Raw genomic sequence first — 25319 nt, forward strand, 5'->3', positions numbered from 1 at the left:
CTCAAATGGTGTTGATTTAATGGTTGGATTTTTCTGTTGCTATCTTGTGTCAGGAGTCTGAGGGATTTGGAGTGGGTTACTGGGATGTTACTTCCCCATCTGTTTGCTAGGTTTTTGTGTTCTGTGAACAGTAAAATCCAAGCTTTGAGACTCCTCTGCTTAAAAAGACAAAATGGGCTTAGTAACTGCCACTTTACAGAATCACAGAGTGGCCTGGGTTGGAAGGGACCTTTCAGATCATCTAGTCCAACCATCAACCTAACACTGACAAAAACCGTCACTGAGCCATATCTCTAAGCACTGTGTTTACCCATCTTTTACATACCTCCAGGGATGGTGCCTCAACTGCTTCCCTGGGCAGCCTGTTCCAATGCTTGATAAACCTTTCAGTGTAAAATTTTTTCCTAATATCCCATCTAAACCTCCCCTGGTGCAACTTGAGGCCATTTCTTCTTGTGCTATTGCCTGTTACTTGGGAGAAGAGACTGACCCTCACCTCTCTACAACCTCCTTTCAGGTAGTTGTAGAGAGTGATAAGGTCTCCCCTCAGACTCCTTTTCTCCAGACTAAACAATTCCAGCTCCCTCAGCTGCTCCTCATAAGACTTGTTCTCCAAAGCTTATTCAAGCTCCTGCTCCAAATAGTGGCAGTATATTTTACTTGCATCTCCACTTTTCCTTACTCAAAACCAGTAAAATCTTTGTACCTGTGCCATCTTGTGTTAATGAGCAAAGTACTTATCTGTTTTACTAATGTGTGTGTATTTCTAATGTTCCTCTCTGAAACTTGGATATCTTGCAAGTGTTATCAGTCTGCTTCTAGCTGTTGAATATGGGTGTGTTTCTTGAGCTATCTTGTGTCCTTCATTCTCTAGTCCAGCACTCCTCACGTTCCTGTCTTGCGGTTGCTGTTATCCAAACCTTAGATAGTAGATTTGTTTGCTTAAAACACCTCTTTCTGTTCTTAGGTATGCAGTCGTTATCCAGCCTTTACTGAGTAACGCTTCATGTAAACCCCTTTGGTCCAGAGCAACACTGTAACTGTACACACGTAGGACTATCCTTGTCTCCTCTAGTTTCTCTGTTCTTGCACACTATTAATAATTAAAAAACACCGTATGAGGTTCTCTGGAGACGGGCTTTCTCATGTTACTCCTCAGGAAATGAGAAGCAGGGGGAGCGTAGGGGATAATTGGGCTCCAAAGCACTTTCCGTCCATCTTCTGGGAAGGTGAGGAATGGCCCTTGCACTCTGCCTTTGCCTTGCTGGGGTAGGGGAAGGTTTAGTGATGCATGAGTTGCACTGCCCGCAGCTGACTGCATTGGGGATTTCCTGCTTGCTTTTGCAATGAATTAGGAACTATTAATGAGATGTGAAGTGAAAGGTACGGGCTTAGTTCAGGAAGGAGAATGCTTCTGACTCCCTGGAGTACACAACGCTGCTGCATTCCCTGCAAACTCATGTAGCGTAACCTGCTGTTGCAGCACTGGATCACTTACCCAGCAGTTCTGAAAGTACGTTGATACAAGGATTGCTTAGAGACTGAGTTTTTGTACTGAATATGGTAAGCTTTAGACTGTCAAAGATGTTGAGAGGGACACAGTGGTATTCTAACGGCTTTCCTTGGAAAATGAAGAATATGGCTGTTTTGACGTAGAACAAAATTCAATAAGGTGAAGAAAATGAGTAATGCACCTTTTACAAATTCTTAAGCAGGATAATCCTCAGCAGACTTTAGATTTGTTCAGAACTAAATCTATTTTGGGCAGATTGGTGCAAGGTTGTCAGTTTCACTGTAATATAAACAGATGTAAGATATTCATAAACATTGAAACAGTACTGCAGAACTTGTCATAAAAACTAGTAGAACTGCCTTCAGTTGTTCAAAAGCAAGTGTTTCTTAGAGTGAGATTTGACAAGCCAAAGAGAATTTTTTTAATATTTTCAAAAATGTAGGTCAGATTTGAATCAGTTTAACAAAAGCACCTGACTAGTTATCTTTATTTTATGGAAGGAGAAATAGAGGGAGAGATGCAAGTAGTGTCCTGGTGTATAGTTTTTTCTGTTATTTCAGTCCTACCTTAGTGATAGGAAGAACCTCAGCATAAACCAGAAGCTTCTGATGAGCATAACCCCCTTCATCCCTGAATTCCCCCTTAAGAAAATATAAGCTCAACTCAAGCGTTTGATTCTAAAACACTTACCATAATTACATTTTTAGATGTCTCAGGCAGGGCATAAGTTGTTCCCTTACTAGGCCACTACTTGTCTTGTTAGCTGAACTTTGAGCACCAGTTTTCTATTTCTTCAGCCAATAAGGAGGGTCAGTTCTCTTGGCAACTGTGGTGCTTGCGTGCCTGTGAATAAGGCTATGGGTTATTTGCCTCAAGGAGAACTTCAGATAAGTGCTTAGTTTGTGTTGTGGTGTTTTGTTCTGTTTGATTTTTTTTTTGTTTTTTTTGTTTTTTTTTTGTTTAAAGGCTTTTAGCTACAAGGATTTTGAATTTGCAGAGTAGTTAATGTGCTTTTATACCTACTTGGAGCCATTGTTTTTGTGCTACGTTCATTCTCTCATTGCAGCATTCTTCCCTTTCATGGGCACTTATAATGGCTTACACTTGGAGTGGATTACATTTTTATAGTGTAATCATTTTACAGTGTTTTCATAATACTCTGCCTGCCTGACTGTAACCAGGCTTTTTGCTTGTGAAGGCTGTTGTCTGCTGTTACTTAGCTGCAAAAGTATTCCCTGTGGCTTGTGATCTTTTGAGGAGTGTAAAGAAGGGAAGAAGAATGTTCTGTAGGCCTTTGTCTGTGCGCTGTTTCAGTTAAACATAATAGTCTTGCAATAACAAGATACTCACTGATACAAGATACGTATTTCTCTGGAAACTTTTGCATTGAACAACAGCATATCCATGTGCGGCCCTTTCCACCCACTTATGTGGGAGGACTGTACACAGGTGCAACAAATGCCTTGGAAGTGAAACAGACTTTCTGCTGCAGTTGGAAAATCTTTGGAAATAAAGTCTCTGCTACATAGAACTTGATTTCGCAGCCCTTATGGCAAGCTATGTGCATACTTAATTCATGCCAGGGCGTATGCTTGAGACTCCCCCTTGGAATACTAGAATGAATGTGCATGGGATCTGGATAACAAGTGTACTGACCCTAATGGATCTGGAACAGTGGTTTTCAAACTCTTCAATTTGTAGATCCATGGAAATTTACAACGAAGATGGAAACTATGCAAGTTTGACAGTTATTTGTTGTGGCTTTTTAGAGAGTTTTATTTGTAGAACCTGAGTTCAAAGCCATGGCCTTAGACATTACCCTTTCTGCTGGTTTGGCTTTCTGAAGAACCAGCTAGCCTTCAGCATTACTGTGACGCCGTGGAATGAAGGTATCTGCTCCGAGATTTTCAGACATACTTTGGGGGGAAAAACAGCTGCACAAGCCACGCAGCAGTGGGACCCGTCAGTCAAGTGTAAAGGAGATGAGAAAGTTTTGAACGCCGTGTCAAACAAGTAGCAGTTTGAACTCTTCATTTTGTGCTGTTGACAATGGTGGAGCAATGTCACTGTGATTTGATTTTTGAGTCTTAGAGGTAGACAACAATGCACTGTGCAGAAAATTGATCCTGACAACTTAGAAGTAATTATTAATCTTATCAGCTGGCAATACTAATATCTGAAGGTTTTAAAACGTGATAGGAAAGACCTACAGAAAGTTGTCACTGAGTTCAGAGCTTCATCGTATTTCCTTGACTTGTCAAAATGCATCATTCTTCCATGCTTAGCTATTAGTCTGGAGTTTTGGCTTGTAAATTGTAACTTTTGTAAGACCATATAGGTCCTTAGAATTAGTCAGGACCTGCTTTTGCAGCGCATTTCTGAGGATGATTGACAATAAAGTATGCGTCTGTAGTATGGAAAGAGATCTGTTCTCACAAAATTCGGAGTGTGGGTTAAGTATGTGAAGATCCACACAGTCATAGCTCAGATAAGCAACTTGTGTTAGTGTCAGCCTACAACTCAACATTAGCTGCACCTCAAGTTAAAGTCAAACTTCTGCTGTTTTAACATATTAAATGACATCAGTTAGGTGGTAAGTGACAAAATATGCTTTGTACAGTGTACCTGTAACAGTCTTGTTTTGTTTCCAGAGGCTTAGAAGATCTGCGTTATGTGGTTATTGTTCAGTGTGTTGATCTAGCCAATTATTTTCACTTGCATTACATAGTACTCGCAGTTTTCTCCGTGACAACTGTTACCAGTTTTTAACAGCCTTCCTTTAAAATACGTGTCATCTCAAAACCTTGTAATCTTACCACCTATGTTCGTATTCCAGTGATCCAAGCCCAAAGCACCTAGAGAAAACCAGGCAAGCAAGGTAGACAATAGATTATCAGAAAAAGAAAAATGAGAGAATACCCTAATATGTTTTCGTTGAAAAATGTAAATGTGTTTCGCGGTGGTGCAGAAGCAAGGAGGAGGCAGTGCTGCTACAAAAAAGAAATGAGTATTAATAGAATGTACACAGAAAAGGCACTGCCGCTTTCATGCTGATAGTGCCTAGGTGATATGGTCCTTGCCCTGGAAGAAATGACTCAGAAGGAACGTTGTTCACTCCCTTTGTTTATGATAAGCTCTTTGCTTCTCTGGTAAGAATGCCAGCAAAAAGAACGTTATTTTTAGTACTAACATGTGTAAATAGGGCTGTTACAGATTTAATAATCTCTCCATACACATCTCGGAAACAATTGCTGCAGGGATCTGGACTGAAATTTGAAACAACTTATGCCAACAAGTAAACCAGCTAGTGAGTACAGAGTGTCTTCTTGAGCCTTCCTGAGGTGACCTGAATTGGGGTTTTAATAATCAAGAACTGGAAAGAACTAGTACTAAATGAAATAAATATTCTAAACAAAGCTCTAGGCCACGTTCTGACAAGGATTGAGATGCATAAGTGGACATGTGAAATGTCCACAGCCCCTTCTCAGTTGTTCTACACTACACTGGAGAGATGGGCACAATTTCAACCCTCAGAACTTCCTGGGAGACTGCCTATCGGCCTTTTAGCTAAGCTTCCTGGTGAGAAACTGTTAATGGAAACTCTAAAACAGTGTTAACAATCCAGGCAGCTCTGATAAGTGCAGTAGCACCCGAGGTGCTAGATAAAAAGGGGCTGCAGGACACTTTGCATACCTCTGTTTTATAGGAAAGGTAGATGTTTACATTCAGACGAGGAATGTGCTTTGAGCTACACCATTGCACACTGTTTGGGCTGGACAACGTATGGCTCAGTTTGGTGGCTTTTGGATAGTTCGCTCTTAATCATCCAACTCTTGCCTTGTGGACAGGTTAAGTACATCACAGCATCACAGAGTGTTTCGGGTTGGAAGGGACATTTAAGATCATCTGGTTCCAACGCCCCTGCCTTGGGCAGGGACACCTCCCACTAGACCAGGCTGCTCAAAGCCCCGTCCACCCTGGCCTTGAACACTTCCAGGGATGAGGCATCCACAACTTCCCCAGGCAACCTGTTTCAGTGCGTCACTACCCTTACTGTAAAGAATTTCTTCCTGATATCCAATCTAAATCTACCCTCTTTCAGTTTGAAACCCTTAGCCCATGTCCTCTCATTACACTCCCTGATAAAAGAGTCCCTCCCCATCCTTCCTGTAGGCCCCCTTTAGGCACTGGAAGGCTGCTATAAGGTCTCCTCGGAGCCTTCTCTTCTCCAGGCTGAACAACCCCAACTCTCTCAGCCTGTCCTCATAGCAGAGGTGCTCCAGCCCTCTGATGATCTTCATGGCCCTTTTCTGGACCTGTTCCAACAGGTCTGTGTCCTTCTTGTGCTGAGGATTCCAGAGCTGGACGCAGTACTCCAGGTGGGGTCTCGCCAGAGCAGAGTAGAGAGGCAGAACCACCTCCCTCGACCTGCTGGCCACGCTTCTTTTGATGCAGCCCAGGATGCAGTTGGCTTTCTGGGCTGCAAGTCCGCATTGCCTGCTCACGTTGAGCTTCTCATCCACCAGAACCCCCAAGTCCTTCTCCTCAGGGCTGTTCTCAGTCCATTCTCTGCCCAGCCTGTATTTGTGCCTGGGATTGCCATGACCCAGGTGTAGGACCTTGCACCTGGCCTGGTCAAACTTCACGAGGTTCGCACGGGCCCACCTCTCAAGCCTGTCAGAGTCCCTCTGGATGGCATCCCTTCCCTCCAGCGTGTCGACTGCACCACACAGCTTGGTGACGTCGGCAAACTTGCTGAGGGTGCACTCAATCTCACTGTCCATGTCACTGACAAAGGTGTTAAACAGCACTGGTCCCAGTACTGATCCCTGAGGAATGCCACTTGTCACTGATTTCCATGTGGACATTGAGCCACTGACTGCAACCCTTTGAGTGCGTCCATCTAGCCAGTTCCTTATCCACCGAGTGGTCCATCCATCAAATCCATGCTTTTCCAACTTATAGACCAGGATGTCGTGCGGGACAGTGTCAAATGCTTTGCTTAAGTCCAGGTAGATGACGTCGGTTGCTCTCCCCTTATCCACCAATGCTGTAGCAACATCATAGAAGGTCACCAGATTTGTCAGGCACGATTTGCCTTTGGTGAAGCCATGTTGGTTGTCACCAATCACCTCCTTATTTTCCATGTGCCTTAGCAGAGTTTCCAGGAGGATCTGCTCCATGATCTTGCCAGGCACAGAGGTGAGACTGACCGGTCTGTAGTTCCCTAGGTCATCCTTTTTTCCCTTTTTGAAAATGGGGTTATGTAAGATCAGTAAATTTTGTTGTGATAAGAACAGTAAAAGCATTGCGGTGTTAGACACCAGAGCATCTATTACCCTTAATCAGTAGGGATCGAGTCCATAACCTCTCTGCTATACTTCATAGATTTCTTGATTAAAGGCTGATACAGAACTGTGGAAATAAGAGCCTGCCTATCCATGCAAAATGAACCAGGGTGAATACAGATTTCAGTACTGGTCCAGGTGTGTGCATAAAACAAAACAAAAAAAAACCCGAAACAAACATTTCAACTGATTTGTGGCTTGCTTATTTAGTGTCACTTAATAGAGGCTAAGGAATGAATACCTAAGAAAACAGAATTCCTTACTGCTGTATTTGAGCATACAGATGGGCACTGCACCAGCGACAGCTTCTCTTGCTTCTGTAGCCCTTTTGCAGAAGCATGCTTTTCTTAAATACGGTACAGGAAGCACCTGTGAAAAACTGCTGTACAGGCTTAGATCACGGAAGTGGAGTTCGCTGGGAGTGAACACAAAGCTAAACTGCTGCTGACGCTTTTCATTACAGAAATCTTTGGTGATGGGTGATTAAGAGATGTCTACCCAGCAATCCGGATTACTGTTACTGTTTTAAGCTATGTGAGCACTAGATGGAGCTGTTGCTCCACAGCCTTTTTACTGAAAATTTATGTCACACCCCCGTGGCAGGAAATCAAGGAGTTTCAATGTGGACTGTCTGGTTTCCACTGAAAGTCTAAAGCATCTAGCTGGGCTGAAACGTAGTAGATGGTGAGATGCATGCAATAAAACTCAACAATCCCCATAAGTTGATTCTCAATGTAAAAAAAAAAATTAAAAAAAGAAATTAAAAAAATAATAAAAAAAAACCAACCTAAAATAAGTACATTTTAGTAGTAAAGAAAAAGTATAAACATTTTGCTGTATAGTTTTTCAAGGAATATGCACTGTTCCTATGCTGGTCCATATCCGGAACTCTCCTCCGGTTACCATCACGCAGCTAGGAAGAAAATCTTGAAGGGAAAGAGGCAGCAGGCCCAGTGAACTCAGCCAGCAAGATTCCCCAGGCAGAGCACATGCTGTGCTCCCAGCCTCAACCGTCAGTTTTCTCTTCCCAACTTCTGTCCCTACCGCTCATCGCCGTTAGGTGTTTGTGGTCACGTGAGTGAGAGCTTTCATGTGAAAGAAAAAGGGCGGCACTTTACGGCTAAAAAGACACACAAAATCACAAAATTCAGTACATTCCTAAAGAAGCTTTTAAAGACCACGCCTCTTCAAAGAATGTAGTTTTTAACACAGACTTAAAGAATGAAGGCAATGTAGTCATAGGTACCAAAGTCACAACATGCCATTAAAAATCCTCCAGAGAAGATTAACTTGCACTTAATCAAAGTGCAGGTTTCCTCATGTTGCTCTGCCATTTTGCCCTACCTTGGCTGGAATGAAGACCTACGCACTGAAAAATCAAGAGTAGAATTCAAAATTTATGTTCTTAACCATTTGTGCCTCTAGAAACACTTGGTAGCAATGCAAAAAAAAAAAAAAGTGACATTATTTACATATTTTTCACTTTAGTGGGATAAACATTCTGTCTGAATCGAGATCAACCAGTCTCAAGAGAATACTTAGCTAACTTTTGACAGATCATTTCGATGTGATTTAAATCATCAAATCCCTCTTCAAAGGCGATGCTTTCATTTGGTACATGGTGCTTACTTTCTAGTTAAAAGAGACTGATTTTAATAAAGGGGAAGATCCTTCTCCTCAAAACTTGCATTGACGTTCATCTCAGATAAAATACTCAACCGCATGCCACAAGATGGTGCTCTTAATCACATCTTGACTACAAAAGAAAAGATTTTTTTTCTTTTCTTTCTTTTTTAATATTGCACAGTAGGAACACATGGAGAAAAAGCATGTTTTATAACATGGTTGGTTTGGTTTCTGCAGCAGCCCCACAGACTACACCACACACAGTGCAGTCTACAATGGTAAACAATGTTTTCTTAAATGAGACATGCTACCTTCAGAGGATTTGAGAAGAACAATCTTTCTGGGAAAACCAGTACAAAAAATTTGTTAAAAATCCAAGGAAACAAAGTGAAACAACTACAGATGAGCTACATGAATACTCAAATTCTGTAACTGAACACCTAGTTGGTAATCCCATATCAAACTAACCCAGTCTATCTGCAAATCTAGAATTCCACCTGTTTTTCATTTAGAAAAAAAGTAATTCTTCAGTTTTTCCTGAAAGGCATCTGCTGGTGCAATACCACTGCGATGTCCACTGTACTACCACCCCCCTGCTCCCTCCCCCATTTGTTCAGGTGTCAAAGAATTCCACGTATATTGATGATCTTCCAGGAAGGAAGACACAGAGAGAATATAAGTTTTGTATGCACACACACTACAAATATTACTCATGAGCATAATAAAAATAGACATATTGTTATCTTTTACCTTCAATAATATAAATATATATATATGTGTGTAATCTCATTAAAATACTTCCACAGGTGTATACACATAAGTAGTTCTTAGTAAGATGAAAGCAAATCCATTTTCCACAGTGTCTGTGAAGCTTCCACAGCTGGAAAACAAAAAGACCGGAGTGGTTTTCCAAGGGATGTAGTCCTGCCAGCATGGCTGAATTCAGTTTATTCCTTTTTTTCCTCTTCACCTTTAGATTCACTCAGCACATCTTGCCATTTCTTCTCCACCTCTTCTTTGCAACTCAGGAACGCATCCTCCAAACGCCTCATGGAGGTGGCCAGGTCTGGGTTGGTACGTATGACTACCATGTCATAAGCCATCCAGGTTGCCTGCACTACAGATACTACAAAGCTAGGAATTTTGGCTAAATAAAAGCAATGGGTGATTCAATAAACGGATAAAGGACATCAATTATTATCAGTACAGGTCCTATGTCAGAAGGCCTGCTATAAGTGGAAACTGCCCGCAGTAATACTTAGGATTAAATAAAAGACTTTTCAGTATTACTTCTTTATGTCTCAAAATATTTCAGAATGGAAGTACACTGACGTAAATTACAAAAGGGAGACACTTTTACCTAAAAATGACAACAAAATAGGTAATCAAAAAGAAACGTTCAACAGACTGTTTTAAAATAAATGAACCAAAGAATCCTCTCTCCAGACCAGTTACAGTTAGGAGGCTTGTGTTAGGTGAGGAAGAGTGAGATCAAGCAGGCTGCAGCATAGAAATGAAAGGTTTTCAGAACAACCTAAATAATGAAATTGATTTTAAAATAACAAGGATCTGATAAAGCAGAGCAAGTAGTTTTAGCACTTATTTCATACTTTCCCTTTTACCGTATATTGACTGTAGTTTTCTCAATGGCACTCATAAATTGTGTTTAATTACAATAGTTTAAGTAACAGTTTCCATCTATTCTTGTTAGTTGCACACAGTTTCTAACAGATTTGTTGCAGAACATGGAGAGGAATATGCAATCCTCTCCATACACAGAGGACTAAGTTTGAATTTGCAGAGAAATCTTAGTTCTAACTGAGGAATTAAACACATCATGCACTGACCTCCGAGGTACTATGTGTCCCACTGTTTTTTCAGAATTAAATCTTATTTTATGTATGTTTTAGTAATTGTAAATTAAATACTTTAGCATTATTTCTGTTTTCAACCACCATTATGAACTAAGCATTCATCACCTATTAATTTTCAATTCTGAGCCATCTGAAACTTCTAGATTATTTGCACGCTTTCTCCCAATTAGGGCATTCATTAGTTGGTGGTGATTGTTTCCACTTCCATTTCTATCACACAGAAGTTTACAACAATAAATACAAATAATAAATCTTCAATGTCTTCACTCTAGTAGACAAATTTGTATCACTCTTAATAAAGACCTGTACCTGTTAGTTTTTCCATTTCCTCCAGGAGATTTTCTAAGTCCCTATTCAGGTCCTCCACCATTTTAACCATGTTATCATAGTTTCCTTCCTGAGGTTCTGATTCAGCCATCTACAAGGAAAACAGGAATTTCATACTTTATTTTATTTTGAAATGAACTGATTTTCGCAGTTGAGAGAATGTAACATTGCAATAAATTTTAAAAAAACCCAGTATGTATATAAATATTCAATTTACATGTGAATTCATTAAGAATCTGATGTTGAAGTTACTGGTCATCACCTGTATGCTGCATACTATTTTCAATCCATTTTGAAATTAAGTAGGAAGAATTACACTCAAATACGCTGTGTTTGCGCCAAATGAAAATTTTGGTATCAGTAATAACAAAAGATCACTGTTTTGAACACTTCATTAGAAAATTTTATCTATTATCCTATTACAGTTGTCTTCCAGATACTCTGAGGTACGGCAATTCCTAATTTTCAAATTTAGCTGTAAAATCCTCATTTGTATCCAGTGTTTCACACTTGCATGCTACAGCCAGGTATCTACAAACACTAAGTTCTGTCACCATATAAGCAGCTAAGTGCTTATTATTTACTAACCTCCGCTTAAGTTGTAGTTAGTCAAATTTCAGGAAGTAAAATCACTTGGGTCAACATTATAGATTTAGAGGACAAGTTTATGCAATTAAAAGTTTCAGAACCTTGGTATTAACCAAAAATGTGACACACAGCCTTGCCTTTAATGTCCTTTTCTGAATTTTCTGAAAACCACCAATGAATGGGACAAAACTATGGCGGAGGAGACAGAAGAGCTTCACTGTACTGACTATACACGTCATGCAGCAGGCGTAGTTTTTTGTCCAGTTTCTTATTTTATATACAATTTCTCAAACTCAACTGGTCCGTAGCCATTTTCTGTTTTTTTTTTTTTTTTATTTTTTTTTAATTTTTTTTTATTTTTTTTTATTGCCAACAGACATGGAAGGAAGGCATGGGTTTATAACGGCTTTAAAGCGCCTTAGAGCAATGCCAAGCCCTGTCAAGACGCTGGGTGTTCAAGGGTCTCTTCACAAAACCAATTTCACTCGGTAGCCCCGTACCGGCAAACCTTCTACCCCGGAGACCTTAAAAAGCCCCCACCGTTCGTCGTACCACATAATGGGCACCCTCTCACTTCCCACCAGGACCCACAGGCCGCAGGGGGGCCGCCGGGCCGAGCCCGAAGGCGGTGTGAGGCGCGGCTCTCAGAGGGCGGCCGTTGCCCACCCGTGACCAGCCGTCGCCCCGCCGCCCCCGGCCTCCCTGCCTCTCTCCCAGCCGAGGTGGATAGCCCCTCTGCCGCCCTCCGGCCTGTCCGCCCTCCCCCTTCCCCGCCTCACCCTCCCCTTTCCCCGCCGCCGCCGCCGCCAACCGCGCCGCCCCCGAATTCCAGGGGCCCGCGCTCTCCCGCCTCCCGGGACGGGGACAGGAGCGGGCGGGAACGGGACACCAAAAAAACCCCGCCATTCTGTCCTCCCCGTCCTCTCTTGCCCGCTCTGCCCCCGAGCTCACGGACTCGATTAATTCTGTGTTTCACGAAAACAAGGACTTGGGTGAGGAGTTAGGCAGCCGAAGGACGGGAAGGGGGAAGGCACACGGGTTTGCCCCCCGCACCGAGACAGGGAGGCGGGAGGCGGCTCCGGGCCCGGTCTGTGGCAGGGTTCCCTGTCCCGCCACCCCACCTCTTTCCAGTGCACCCGCAGCCGGTCCTGGGCCGCGGCACAGCGGGCCCCTCAGCAGACCTGGCCACCCCCGCGGCTTCTGGTCGCCTGCCTGCGGCGGTGCCGTTGTTGCCCTTCCCCGGAGGCTGGACGACAGGAGGTAACCCCCTCCCCCCTGCTTACCGTCCCTCCGGCTGTCCCCCAGCCTCCCCCGGACCCGGTGCGGGTCCTCCCCTCACCCTCCTCCTCCACCCGCCCCGAGTCATGGCCGGCAGAAGGTGGCCTGTCGTTTTGGGAATTGTCCTGAAAGTAATCCAAAAGTTACGTCTTGAGCCCAAAGTTTCAAAGTTGGGTGGGGGTTCCGCTTCTTCTCGGTGGGGGTTCATCTCCCCCAGTCTGCATGATGGGGAGAGACTTCAGAGCAGGGCCTGTAGTGACAGGACAAGGGGCAGCTGTTTTACGCTGACAAAGGGTAGGTTTAGATCAGATATGAGGAAGAAATTCTTTACTGTGAGGGTGGTGAGGCACTGGAACAGGTTGCCCAGGGAAGCTGTGGATGCCCCGTCCCTGGAAGTGTTCAAGGCCAGGGTGGATGGGGCTTCGAGCAGCCTGGTCTAGTGGGAGGGAGGTGTCCCTGCCCATGGCAGGGGGGTTGGAACCAGATGGTCTTTGAAGGTCCCTTCCAACACAAACTGTTCTGTGATTCTATGATCTTTGTCTTCTTTAAAAAAATAACCAGAGAAGGTGTTTGCAGGACTAGACAAAGAAAGGTTAGAAATTTTCTGATGACTGAGCAACAAGAGTCAAAGTTTGTCAAGAGTTTGCCGATACTAGGAATTATCTGGTATCTAGCAGAGTGAGAATCAAGTCCCTTCTCTGAATTGCTCGCACCCCAAATCATGTCCCATTCCAGATCAACATCCAAACTTTAAATGGTTTGGGCTGTCTCTTGTTCTCCTTTTTCATCCACACAAATACAAACTCAGTCTTGTTTTTAAGGGATTGAGTATTCTCATGACTCATGAAACTCATCTCTTGCTACCACCACTCATTTCACTGCCAACTGAGTAGCTAGTTTGAAGATGTCAATCTATCTTCAAAACAAACAAAATGAAGTATTTATTCACCCAAGTTATACGAATGCTGAAGAATTTCTCACAGAGCATTATGTTGCTAAAGTTTTGCAGGCATTCAAAAGCAATTGTGCAAAATCCTTTGATGCATATGAAAGAAAACATTATATTTGGCTAAGCAAATCCTGGAACTGGAGGCTACTAGAGGCTGGGGAGAGCGTTAAGGGAAGTACCATTTTCTGTTGTTATAGTCTTTCATTCCCCTAGGCGCTCTCACTGCCAGCTGTCTGAGGCATAGTACTAGGCTCATGGGCCCTTGGTTTGGGGTGGCACAGTCATTTCTTAGGTAACCCCGACTCCTAAATTCTGAGCCTTTAACCTGTCTCCCAGATGCTGCCTCCTGCTGTACATGTCTGTATGTGATTAGGAGGCTGATTGTTAGTGGCGTTGCTATTTAATACTGCTTCATTACTCTATGAAAACCTGTGCAGCAAATACCATGTGTTTGTGCATGTAATTCCAATAGCTTAGCAGACGCCTCGCTTCTGCATAATAAATGTGCTAGAATCCATTTCCAGTGACACTGTCAGACAGCAGCATGTTTTGTTTCAACATTTCTTGGTTTATTTTTGATTTTTGACTACTATAATTAGGACACAGTAATGTGTTAGAGGGTGAATTACAGATGTAAAAATTATATTTTTAAACGGAATAGTTCTTACCTGCATTTTTATGTAACATTTTTTCAGCTCTTGGTGATACATTCTTTCTAGTTCTTCTAAAGTCTCTCTGGGTGTCCTTTCCAGGAGATAGCTGGCTCGTCTGCTTCTTTCTGTGCGAAGCCCTGCAATTTATTCCATACTGAGACTGGGTGTCTAGGTCACTATAGCTCTGTTCACCAGCTTCTAGGTTTTGCCAAGAGGAGCTATTGGGTTCTCACTGGAAAACGTGAACAGTGTCAAAATGCAGTGGCAAAGACCAGGAACTTAAAAGGAAGATTTATATATTTAACGAAAAGAACATGAGAAATTGAAAGAGGAAAGGTGAAAGTAACAGAGGAATATGCGGACATATTGTGCTCAGGATGTTGGTTGCTCAGGATAAAATCACTTGGGAACTAGACAGAGTGGAACTGAATGTGTGTGATATGTGCTGCACCTCACTTGCAGTCTAACAGTTCATCTGTTGGTCTTGGAGTTCTGGGAGAAGCTGTGGCCAAGCTACCGAGTTATGCTGCAGATAAGTGCTGATTTGGGGAGCTCAAAGAGTTCCTGCTCAGGGAAGTTATGTCTTTGAAGAAGTGGAAGACAACAGAATTCAGCTGCAATGTATGGCATATAACTTCTGACATTTGACCAAGACATGAAAATCAGGAGCTAGGTTACCCTTTATTACCTCTGACATCAGTATAGAGAGAGAGGATTTTAGTACTTGAATTGCTTTACAGAAGTTCTTATGACCTTGTATTATATTAACTATACGGATCTTCTGGGCCTGTAAAATCTGCCGAAGAAACCAAAGGGGAAAACCATACTTACGGCATCTAATCAACCTTCAGGATCTTTCCTGAGCATCTGGTTTGAGAACAGTGGGCTGACTAGGCCAGTGGCTGCATGAAACTGTGCAAATGAAATTTCCCTTTAGATTTAAGAAAAGAGTTGGGAATGGTAAGATCTAATTTGGCAGGAACTTGTAGGAAAAAGACTTACTATTAAATATGCCTAACCCTGAATAGAGAAAGTGCTAGCAAATTACTGGACCTTCAACTGGCTGAAGAAGATTGATTCATAATCCTTCAGTCATTTCATTTTTGTAAGGAGAAGCTCTTTTTTTTTTTCTTTATTTCTTTTCATATAATGCTACCCCCTCTTAGCCTTTGTCTCTTGTGAAATTTTAAATAACAAAAACTGTGGGGATGAACTGAAAATCGCAGTAGAACTACCATTTTCAAGACAAATCTAAATATTAAATAGGCAAATGAATTGTTCTCAAGTCAGAAGACCTGCCATCTTGAGAGGTAAAGCTCATGGGGCAGAACAGAGACTTGGGATAATGATGGGAATTTTAATTTCACTTCTAGATTATTTGTTCTGATTCTTACCTCATTTTGGGATGAATGGCGGGCTTGCAGAAACAAAAGAACAGATACTGAGCCTTTCAACCTCTGTGGGCTTAGGCTGACCAAAAGATCAGTCACAGTCCTATCAGCTATAAGCCACATTTTTAAATCTTACATTAAGATGTGAAAGTAAGTCAGAGACCTCCAAATTACTGCAGAAAAAGTCAATACCACAATGACATTTAAGAAGGGGATCCTTTCATCTGAAGCTGGCTTTTTCTGGTCCAGCAGCAGTTACTTGGAGTATGCTTACCTTCCGGAAGCTGAACTGCAAAATTAGCACCCTTGTTAACAGTCTCAGTACATAGGACAAAGACTGAATGGTTTGTGGCTGAAGTGCTGCTTAGTCCCAGAAGCAAGTCTTGAGGCCCTCGAGCCGCTGCTGTGTGGTTTGGATGGTTGCTCTATGTGCTATAGCTGTCTTGGAGATGAAGAGGATGTTCTTGTTAGTAAGACTGCCAGTCTACTGCCTTTCAGTGTGCCTAATCATACTTGCTTAAGGAAAAATCAGAGAGAAGGACAGAGGCATTTAAACAGGCAGTGTTTTCTTTGTGGATGTGCACACAGTACAAGACTTATAGCAGGAGAGGTTTGTTTTTCACAGGACAAAAGTGACAATAAATGACTGTTGTTCCTTAACTAAACAGGGGGAGGGGCTTCTGGATCAGTGAGGAAGATTATACAGTCTGAGGCCTGATCTCTGAACCATTAAAATATCTTCTCCAACCAGTCAGACTGGGAGCACAGCAGAGAGATTGACTGGGGAAACTAAAAGCAGCAGCAGTTGCTGTTTTTGCACATGTGTACCTTGAATATTAACCCTTTGCCTTTCCCACTCTTTCTTCTACAGTTGAGGGCTGTAGAAACTGAAAGAAGGAGCAAAAAGAGGAATATTGTCAATTATCATATTTTTAAACAGGAATCCGAATAGGTTCCCCCAGGTGCCTCAGGGAAGGTGCCTGTGGAAAGTAATACATTTCAGTAAAGAACTCGTTTAAATGAGGAACTGTCCTTTGCATTTTAGCCACTCTTTAATGGGGAATGAGGTATAGGAGAGACCCCTTGCTCCTTCATGGAGAAAATACTGCAGAGAATCAATGCAAGTTAGTACCAGAATAAGAGGAAAGCTGAAACCAGAGCCTGAGCCTACACTCCGCAGCTGTAGTGAACTTTCTAACTTGAGAAAATTTTCAGTCTAGAAGATATCTCTCCTAGTTTCTCAGAGGATGAAAGTCTGCATCACAGAGCTATTTCACTGATACTATTTTGTCCACTTGTGCCAGTCTCTGTAGAAAGATTAAGCAATGAAGAAAACCACTCATCGTTTTCCCCATTTTGCACACACGGACAGCAAATGCCAGCTGGAAGAATAATCCCAGAGAGAAGTTGAGGATGTACCGTTGTACAAATATAGCGATATGCAGTCTCTCTGATGGATAAATTAACTATTGTGTTTCAGTATCTAAAGCTATTGTCTGTACCGCAACTAAAATTTTCCCACAACAAAATAATATATGCAGCAGCAAAGTGTTAATGGGAGTAGGTAAGTTTTGCTCAAACAGTTGTCAGAGATGATATCATATTCTACATCTTCCCAAAGCCACCTGCAGTGTGTTGTTAAGTGTGAAACAAACTTTGTCTCTCAACGGTAGGCCTCATGTTGTTTCCTCTTGTAATACAACTGCCTCTCACTTGTATGAAGTAGGTAAGCAAATAATCTTGTACAGACTCATATAGCCAGGAGTCGGGAAACTGAAACTCTTAACACAAGCTTTTTCAGTGATAGGGGAGGGCAGGCCAACAGCTAGGGCTTGCCTACACGGGTTGGGTGGGAAGACAGTCCCCAGAACTAAAATGCTGAGGAACTGAGGTGCAATGAAGATTACGCCACACAGCTGCTGAGGACTGAGGGAACCAGCAGGGTGCAATGGTGACCCGAAAGGCATCATAGCAGGAAAAGGTCACAGGGCAAGTTCAAGAATATCGTCTGGTCTGGTTGGGGAGCTCAGGATGGATTTAGAAGGTTTTTTTTTAAGTGAGGATCATTGCCAGAGCTGTGTGGGAGCTCTGGGCTGGAGTGGTAGGAGGAAGGGGCAGGGGAGGGCTGGTGGCAGGGCTGGAAAATGCTGGCAGAATGCATGGACAGCTTGAGCGGGAGGGATACGAACAGGTAAGTCAGAATGTTAAAAAAGCCTGCATCGCTGCTGTCTGTTGTAGCCTGCTTTGGTATTATTAATCTTTTCTCTCTTTATTTGTTTGCAGATTGTGTTCCTGATAGAGAGCTTTTTCAGTGTCTGGAGTCTGTGGGTTTTGTACAGATTTTCTGTTCCAAGAAACCATTTTTTTGAAACGTGAACTTGTAATCTGAAGTGTATGATTTCTGCTTGTTACGTTAGCCTATCGCTGTTGCTCTGTGTTTGCCTGCCTTTCAAATTACACTCCAGGTCCCCACCCGAGGACTCTGCTTTGCCTGTCTCTGTCACCAGCAAATGAGCAGCTGGTGTGTGGAAGCCGGGCAGACTCGTTTTACAAGTGTGTGCCTATCTGTCAGCTCGTGTGTTGAACCTACACTCAAGCAAACTCCCTGGGGAGACAGCTGAGAAGACCTTGAGGAGTAAAGAATTGAAGCTGGGCAGGTCTGGGGTAGGAAAATCAGTGAGGAGGAACTTAGTCATAAGAATTACAACCACACAAAGTAACCATCAGTGCTATCAGGAGTGGCCTCAAACAAACTGTGAACCGGCAGCCCGCAAGCTTCAGGAAAAAACTACCGCAGGGCAAGAGAAGTGGTGTAATTCAGGTAAGTGAGAGAAAACACTGCTGGAAGATTAGCTAATGAATTTATTTAAAAAAAAAAAGACTTTAATTGACATAAATGTGACATGAACTAGGATATAGCTGTACCATAAAATCTATACACCTATGCATGTACTTACTGCTTGTATTGAAGTTACTTACAGTAATAAATTTCTGTGTTCATAATGGTATTAGGCTTTGAGAAAACAAGAGGAGATATGTCCTCTACATGCACGTTGATTTAAACAAAATAACTTCTAGGCATATTTTAAACAGGAAGAAAATAACAAAGGAACTAAGTTTCATATAAAATTAGTCTCAGTTTGCTGAAACAATACAGGGCAATGCTATGCATGTGTGCATAAATATGTTCAGTGTTTGGTTAAGTAATACATGCCTCAGGCTGGATTCAGAACTAATTAGCATTTAATTTCCATCACTGTTACTTGATTGTAAGGAAATTAACTCTAATCCAAAATGATGCAGGCATCTAGATTTTTCAGTGTCTTTACCTGTTTTCACGTATTTGTGTGTGTGTGTGTGAGCTACTGATTAAATTATAAACAAAATCTATGTTAAATGCACCAAGAAATATCCGAAAGTTGGGGAATTGTGAAGCTAAAGTTGTTTACATAACTTCAGCTGTTTCCTCGTGGCTGTGCATTTATGAAAGCAGATTCACGTTCCATTTCTTAAGCCATTACGCAGCAATGTGATACCATGCAGCATTGTTACCACACAGTGTTTTCTACAACAAGAGCTACATGTATACATGGTTCTTTGAAAAACTCCTTCATTCTTATGTCCCATCACAGCTTTTGCTGTCAGTTTTTCAGAGTATCTGTATCAACTTTGTGCTAGGGTTTGATACAGGCTTAATACTGGCAGTTACCACCAAAATCAGAAGTCGGTCAGTAAGAAAGAGACAGAATGGCTGGCATTTTCAAAAGTAGTGTGTGATTTTGACTACACAAAAGGAAGTCATAGGTAAGAGTGTGCTGTTGAGAGTTTGATCTCCAGGCTTTTCATATTCCAAATGGCTTGCTCACTAGGGGCTTCAAGTTAATGTATTCCTCACCTTTTTTTTTTTTATTATTTTAACTTCGGTTTTGCAGATTAACTGTGAGGAATTACTTTTCATGGCCTTTTCAGAGGGAGTGTGATAAAGATATATGTTAATTTTTCAGAAACTACAGCCAGCCTTATCTGCATTAGAAAAAAATATTTTTGTCTTAATCGCCATTCAGTTTTTGTACCATTTCATGCTTCTGTACTCAGGCTTCCTCATGCTGCACAAATACATTAATTTTTGTGAGATGATCTGAGTTTAAGCAAAACTTAGCACTATAAGAACTTGCATATCTCCACTGATATGGTGCCAGTTTGGACTAACCTTGTTAGCATAAACGCACAGCAGTGCAGAGTCCTCCTGATGCATATCTCTCAATTGCTGACTTTGCCTATTTTTTCTGCTCCCTTGAAAAGCAGCCAAGTTTGCCCTAAGTAATTCACCTGCTCAAATAGCAGCATGGACCTCATCATTTGCTGTTCTCTCCATGGCCTAGCTCTTTGGAAGTGGTCAGCCTAATTGTCTTTCACTCCTCTAATATGGTTGTGGCAACTAGCCTAGGCTTCATGTTCAGGTACCGCTTCTAATTTTGGAGCAAGAGAAAATCTTGAGTCACTGTACGTGACTTTTTGAAACACTTTGTTTTCTTACAGGGTGTTACAGCTACTAGCTGTTGCAAAGGTAAATTAGAGTTCCAAATCTTTATAGATGAGACATTATTACAGCCAGTACAGCAAGCCGCAGGATATTATCAGTAATCGTTGTTCAGGACAGAAGTGAGGTGGCTCCGGTATGTTATAACCTGGGTTGACCAGTCAGAATTTCCCATTCTACACAGTAGGAGCTGCTGCTTGGTAACCCACAGGTGCCTTAACAGTGAGAGATGAGATGACTTGGTGGGCCAGGGGAACCTTGCAAATATGTCATGATCTGCTGTATGAAATAGTCACCAAGGTCTTCTGAAGGCAGAAGAGACTGGATATGTAATCTAAAAAGTACATAGCCTTTTGCAGAAATATGTTCTTATCGCATTAAGTTGTTAGGGTTGAGTCCTGTTGGACTTGTTTTTTATTTGTTTTGGACGCTGCTTTTAGTAAAATGGTGGACATTACAGAGAAAAAATCTCTGTTTCACTGTTTGCTTTTCCCTGGTCCTCTTCTTCTCTCACATTCAATGTCCATGACTGCTCGTCTGTCCTGAGCCCACAGATCGTGTTTTCACTGCCGTTTTACTTCCTGCAATTCCCTGGTAGCTCCCCTCCCTTTCAGCTGCACAGCCAGGGCAGTGCGGTTGTGCGTAACAGTTGCCTAAACCTTGACTGGTGGCCTGGTTCAAAGGTGATCTAAGAGGAGGAAAATAATAAAAGCGGTACAGAAATGGTGACTGGAAAAGCTTGAGAGTGGAGTTCTGCCACTGTAAGAAATTAAATAGAAGGTGTCATGGGTAAAGGACTTACTTTGTCTTTTATCAGTCAGGCAGTGGGCTGGACTCAGCTGTTCTTTACATGCCTGTAGACGTATTGTATTTGGTCCTCACAGTTCATCCATGAAAAACACCTGTAAGAGTATTTTTATGATTGAGTGGTGTGCAGTTAATGCAGACCAGGAAGTCTGGAGGATTAACTGATATTCCATATCAGTTCAGAGCACAGTTTAAAAGGTCTAATGAAGATCCAAATGAATCTTAGCCTTTATCATACTTAATTAATTTAATCAGCTGTTTCTTTAGACAGAATAGCTAATCACTGCTCAGGGATTTACACATTTGCACTGGTGATGAAAAATGATGTTAGTTCCCAAGTCAGACATATTCACTGGCAAAACTGTCTATTTACCGTGAGTATGTACAACATCAGATTTTCCTGAACATGGCAGGAGCACGCATCAGGCTTCTCGAGTCTTATGTCCTGGCACTTTAAATAGCATAAATTGAGTCTGATGAAAAATTTAAGTCCATAAAATGTGAGAGTTCACCACATTGTCATGTGAATGCTTGTGCTAGAGCTAAAGGGACAGCGTACCTGTGGGAATGAATGACAGGGGACTGGAAAAATCTTAGTGCTGACACTTTGGGAATGGTTTCACAATGCAGCTTTAGACGAATTAGCCATTCACTACCCTGGGTGGCGGGAGATCTGTTTTACGTGTTCCTGCTTTTGGATATGTGCTCCTGCCACTTCCTCGAGCCTGTGTTGGCACTTGTTGAATTGCTTGGCAAACTAATACCACTCATTAAAATGGCAGGAAATTACCATGGCAAAAGAACAGTGAATTTTTCCTGATAGGGTAGTGGTTTGAATCAGTTTACCATGTGATCAATTGCACAGCTGGGAGCAAAACAAGGAGTGGTAAGAGAGCAGAGATACTCCCTTCTTTTGGCATTGGTGAGCACTTAATTTAGCTCAGCTGCATTCACAAAACTATATTCACATTCAGTATTGGGGCTTCCTGAACTGGTTTAAGCAGCCCCCACAACTGTCATCTTTTAGCTGCCTATTCCTGACCCTGTGTTGCCCACTGTGCTTTGTCTAAGTTGCCAGGGCAGCAGAACAGCTTGGCCAACAAACATGGCTGAAAACAAAACACCACCTTTTTCCCCAGTGTTCATTCATCCTGTTGGCAGATGTACATAGAGGAGCAGTAAGTGTCGGTGTAGGACAGATATGGGGGCTAATTAACCTGGCGCTGTCACCACGCTGTGAAACTTCTGCGCTGTGCATAGTTCACCAGGTAGTCTGCTAGTAGCAGTTTGCAAATGCTGTTGACTGTAGGTTAGCTTCTGCTAACGTTTTGCCTTGTATCATTGTCTAAGAACGGCCGCTTCTGCTCTTTCTAGATACCATGATCTTCGTTGTATATTTAGCTTGGATGTGGGGCTTTGGATTCAGGTATTAGTCAAAGAAAGGCTATACTGCCATCATTGCTGCAGTCTGCTCGTGTCATGGTTTTGGCCAGGTTGGCCAAGCAGAACGACAGATGGCCCTTCCCCCACTCTCTCTTCAGAGAGGAGAGGAAGAGATAAGGAGATTTACAAGTTTAGAAAAAGAACTAAACTACTTTAATGAAAATAATAATAAATAAGAAAATAGTAAATAATAATAGAATAATAAAAATTAAAGAAAAAAAGTATACAATATACATAAAACCATATCCAGCTCCCAGGATGACGATCGTGTCACCAGCAGACACAGAGAAAGTCCCAGACTGGAGTCAGTGACGGACAGGAGCTGAATTTCGGAACTAGAGTCAGGAGTGCTCAGATAGGATCAAAGGCAGACGAACAGACAGGGTCCTCCTCAGATGTCGGCCATTGGAGAAAAAACGAGCCAGAGCCCCCTTGCCCCTTTGATCCCTCAGCTTTTATACTGAGCGTGATGCAGATGGGATGGAATACCCTGTTGGTCAGTTTTGGGTCACCTGTCCCGTTTACTCCTCCCTGCAGGTGGGACCCCTCTACACTTTTCCGCTTCCGACCCTCTGACGGGGCAAACAGCGAAGTTAGCTGGCCTTGGTTGTTATAACAATAAGTATAAGCAAGAGCCTCTCTGCGTACCATGCCTTGGTATGATCAGGTCTTATCACTCTGAGAGCGAACAGTTTCTGAACAATATGCTGTTAATTTCAGACTTTAGTCAGTTAGAAGAGGCCCAGCTAAAACGTAAAATTACAAATCAGAAAGTTGGTTCTGTTTTACCTCAAACCAGGACAGCTTGGAACTGTGTAGTATCTGAACATTGTTAATAATACATTGAGCATTGCCCTCTAAGCCAGCCTGTCTGCGTTGATTCATATTCATTTCCCTCTGCCCCAGCAAAAGCTCCCCACATCTCTCCAAATCTTTTAAGTGGAAACCCTGTTCCCTCCTGAGCTCTAGTCAGGGGAACAAATCCCTTTTCAAAACTCATTTACAAAGACCTTCACAGCCCCTTGTTGCTCCTATTCAGTCCATTGTGTTGAGAGCTTTGTTCTAAAAAAGCTCATTTGCTTTCTGGTCACTGTTATCACAGTCTTTCAGGAAGGCTTTGGAGTTTGAAACTGAGTGGGAACATAGCACCTTTACCTTGAGCCTTGGCATTTTGAAGGAAGAGTGGCCTAGTACTACCATGTTTAATTTTTGTATTTCACTGCCAACTACTTTTCTTAAATAAGATGTTAAGTCACATGGATGTGCTGCACAATAGAGGACCTGATGAAAAAAGATGTGTGTCCAAGAGAAAAAGGAAAGTTCCAGGTTTTGTGTAAATGAAAATAATGAGTTTCAACTGAAGGAGGAGGAAATCAGAATAGTTTGAAAGAGTAGATAGGCCTAGGCAAGGAGAGTAGACTTTTGAAGCAAATATGGTTTTGAAAGTAAACAATAAAGGGAAATTAATTCCGGTGAGTGGATTTCAGTGTATGTAAAAGAGTAATAAAAAGCCAGTGGAATAACTAGGCTGAAATTTACTTGCGATTGCACAAATTGCCTAATGCAAATTCTAAATTGAAATAATAGAGGCTATGTTCTACTGTGCTCATGACCTAGACAGCACTGGTCTCGGTAAAACATAACACACAAACAAGGAAAATCATGCCAGCGAGGTACAGGTTTTGAACCTCTTAAGGTATTTTTGTCCCTCTTATCCTGGCTTGGTACCGGAATACTGTCTTCAAATAATAAAATAAGTGGTTGAGCACTGACAATGCTTTCTGCTGTGTGGTGAGTATGCACCTGTACATTGAAGATGTTAGTTCCACATAACCTCCATGTCACCCCTACTGATACACTGCAAAAAATACTTACTAAATGTGTAACATGAGATCTGTGTATTTCTGAGTTACCACTGTTATTGTGCGGATGGAAATGTAGGAACTGCAATAATGTTACTGTTAGACAAGTATACTGCAGAAGGAGCTAAGTATAAGAATTCATTTGGTCTTGGCCTGGAAAGGATCACTGAAAAGACGTTTCAGAATTATCTCAAGTGCAACTTCTTTTCCTGCTTCCTAAGTTTGGCAAGAGGGTAGACACAGAGCATGTAAATGGACTTGTCTAATCAAAGTCTTCCAGTCGTAACACCTGTGCGGCTCCATAAGCAACAGGTGGGAGTGCCAGTGCAAATAAAGTGCCAATGGCTGCCAGTGCTTTTATTTCTCGATCCCATAGTTCTGCCCTGAGTATGGTTAGAAAACATGGGTGCCACCCACTGGCATCACTGATGGGAGGTGCATAAGGAAGTAGGCAGGAATCTTTTTGCTGGACAGGGGACCAGTATAGACATGGTTGCTGTGTCAAAGCTTTTTTCTGTGGATCTCTGTGACTCTGTGAGCATGTTCCTGTGTAAGTATGAGTTGGTATGTGTGTGCTTATATGTCCCTGTGCATGCCCATCGTTTAAACATATGTTTGCATTTCTAGTGGGCATCTGCATGAAGCAAAAACCATTTAACTAGTGTTAAGATGGAGCTTGGACTGTTTATGACTCAGATTATACGTATACGATTGCTGGCTAATACTCCTAAAGTCTATTCTCCTGTAATGCTGTCATGTCTGTTCATACGTGTGTTTCATATCTGTGCGTATCTGAGAGTGAAAGAAGCTAGGACTGTTCTTATGGTGATACCTGTGTATTTGTGTGTAAGAGTGTATATGTGTTATAGCCAAGGCAGGTTGACTTAGTGTGCTTGCTTTCAGAGTGCACCTGAAAAGCTTGGTGTTATTGCTGTATTATTGCTCCTTTGACTGGATTCGTGTTGTAGCCACACCCTGAAACCAGGTGAATTTGCTAGCATATTAAGAATCAAAGGAAATAAAATGAAACAGACTTTTTGTGATAAAGTGCATATATATTCTATTTTCCTCTTTCTGCTGCCTCTGTTGTGCAACTGATATAGTGGAATTTCGCCCGTTA

At 42.2% G+C, this 25319-nt stretch overlaps 2 protein-coding genes across 8 annotated transcripts in view; one reads left to right on the forward strand and one right to left on the reverse strand.

Moving 5' to 3' along the window:
* Positions 1 to 9036: 9036 nt before the first annotated feature.
* Positions 9037 to 12499, reverse strand: SYCE3 (synaptonemal complex central element protein 3). 5 transcript variants are annotated; one of them, XM_054203612.1, is made up of 4 exons: positions 12398 to 12499; positions 10671 to 10779; positions 9458 to 9553; positions 9037 to 9367 (listed from the first exon to the last, which is right to left on the reverse strand). In XM_054203612.1, the coding sequence occupies exons 2-4, from the start codon at positions 10777 to 10779 to the stop codon at positions 9315 to 9317; spliced, it is 258 nt and encodes an 85-aa protein (XP_054059587.1). In that variant the 5' UTR covers positions 12398 to 12499; the 3' UTR covers positions 9037 to 9314. The 5 variants fall into 5 exon arrangements, with proteins under 5 accessions (XP_054059587.1, XP_054059569.1, XP_054059554.1 ...); XM_054203594.1 differs by having other exon boundaries at positions 9458 to 9604; XM_054203579.1 differs by having other exon boundaries at positions 9458 to 9634.
* Positions 12150 to 25319, forward strand: part of STYK1 (serine/threonine/tyrosine kinase 1) — a 29115-nt gene continuing 15945 nt past the window's right edge. The window contains exons 1-2 of one of the 3 annotated variants that reach the window (XM_054203551.1): positions 12150 to 12268; positions 17831 to 18368. The gene's annotated coding sequence lies outside the window, so the exon portion shown is untranslated. The other 2 variants (XM_054203536.1, XM_054203541.1) reach the window with 2 other exon arrangements.

Source organism: Rissa tridactyla, chromosome 1 (genome assembly GCF_028500815.1).
Source record: "Rissa tridactyla isolate bRisTri1 chromosome 1, bRisTri1.patW.cur.20221130, whole genome shotgun sequence".
Lineage (NCBI taxonomy): Eukaryota > Metazoa > Chordata > Aves > Charadriiformes > Laridae > Rissa > Rissa tridactyla.

Coding starts and splice junctions, on each gene's coding strand:
- SYCE3 (XM_054203579.1), bottom strand. CDS start 10,779: ATGGCTGAATCAGAACCTCAGGAAGGAAACTATGATAACATGGTTAAA. Junction 9,635..10,670: donor GGAAATGGAAAAACTAACAG/GTACAGGTCTTT, acceptor GCTTTTATTTAG/CCAAAATTCCTAGCTTTGTA. Junction 9,368..9,457: donor TGTGCTGAGTGAATCTAAAG/GTGAAGAGGAAA, acceptor TTTGTTTTCCAG/CTGTGGAAGCTTCACAGACA.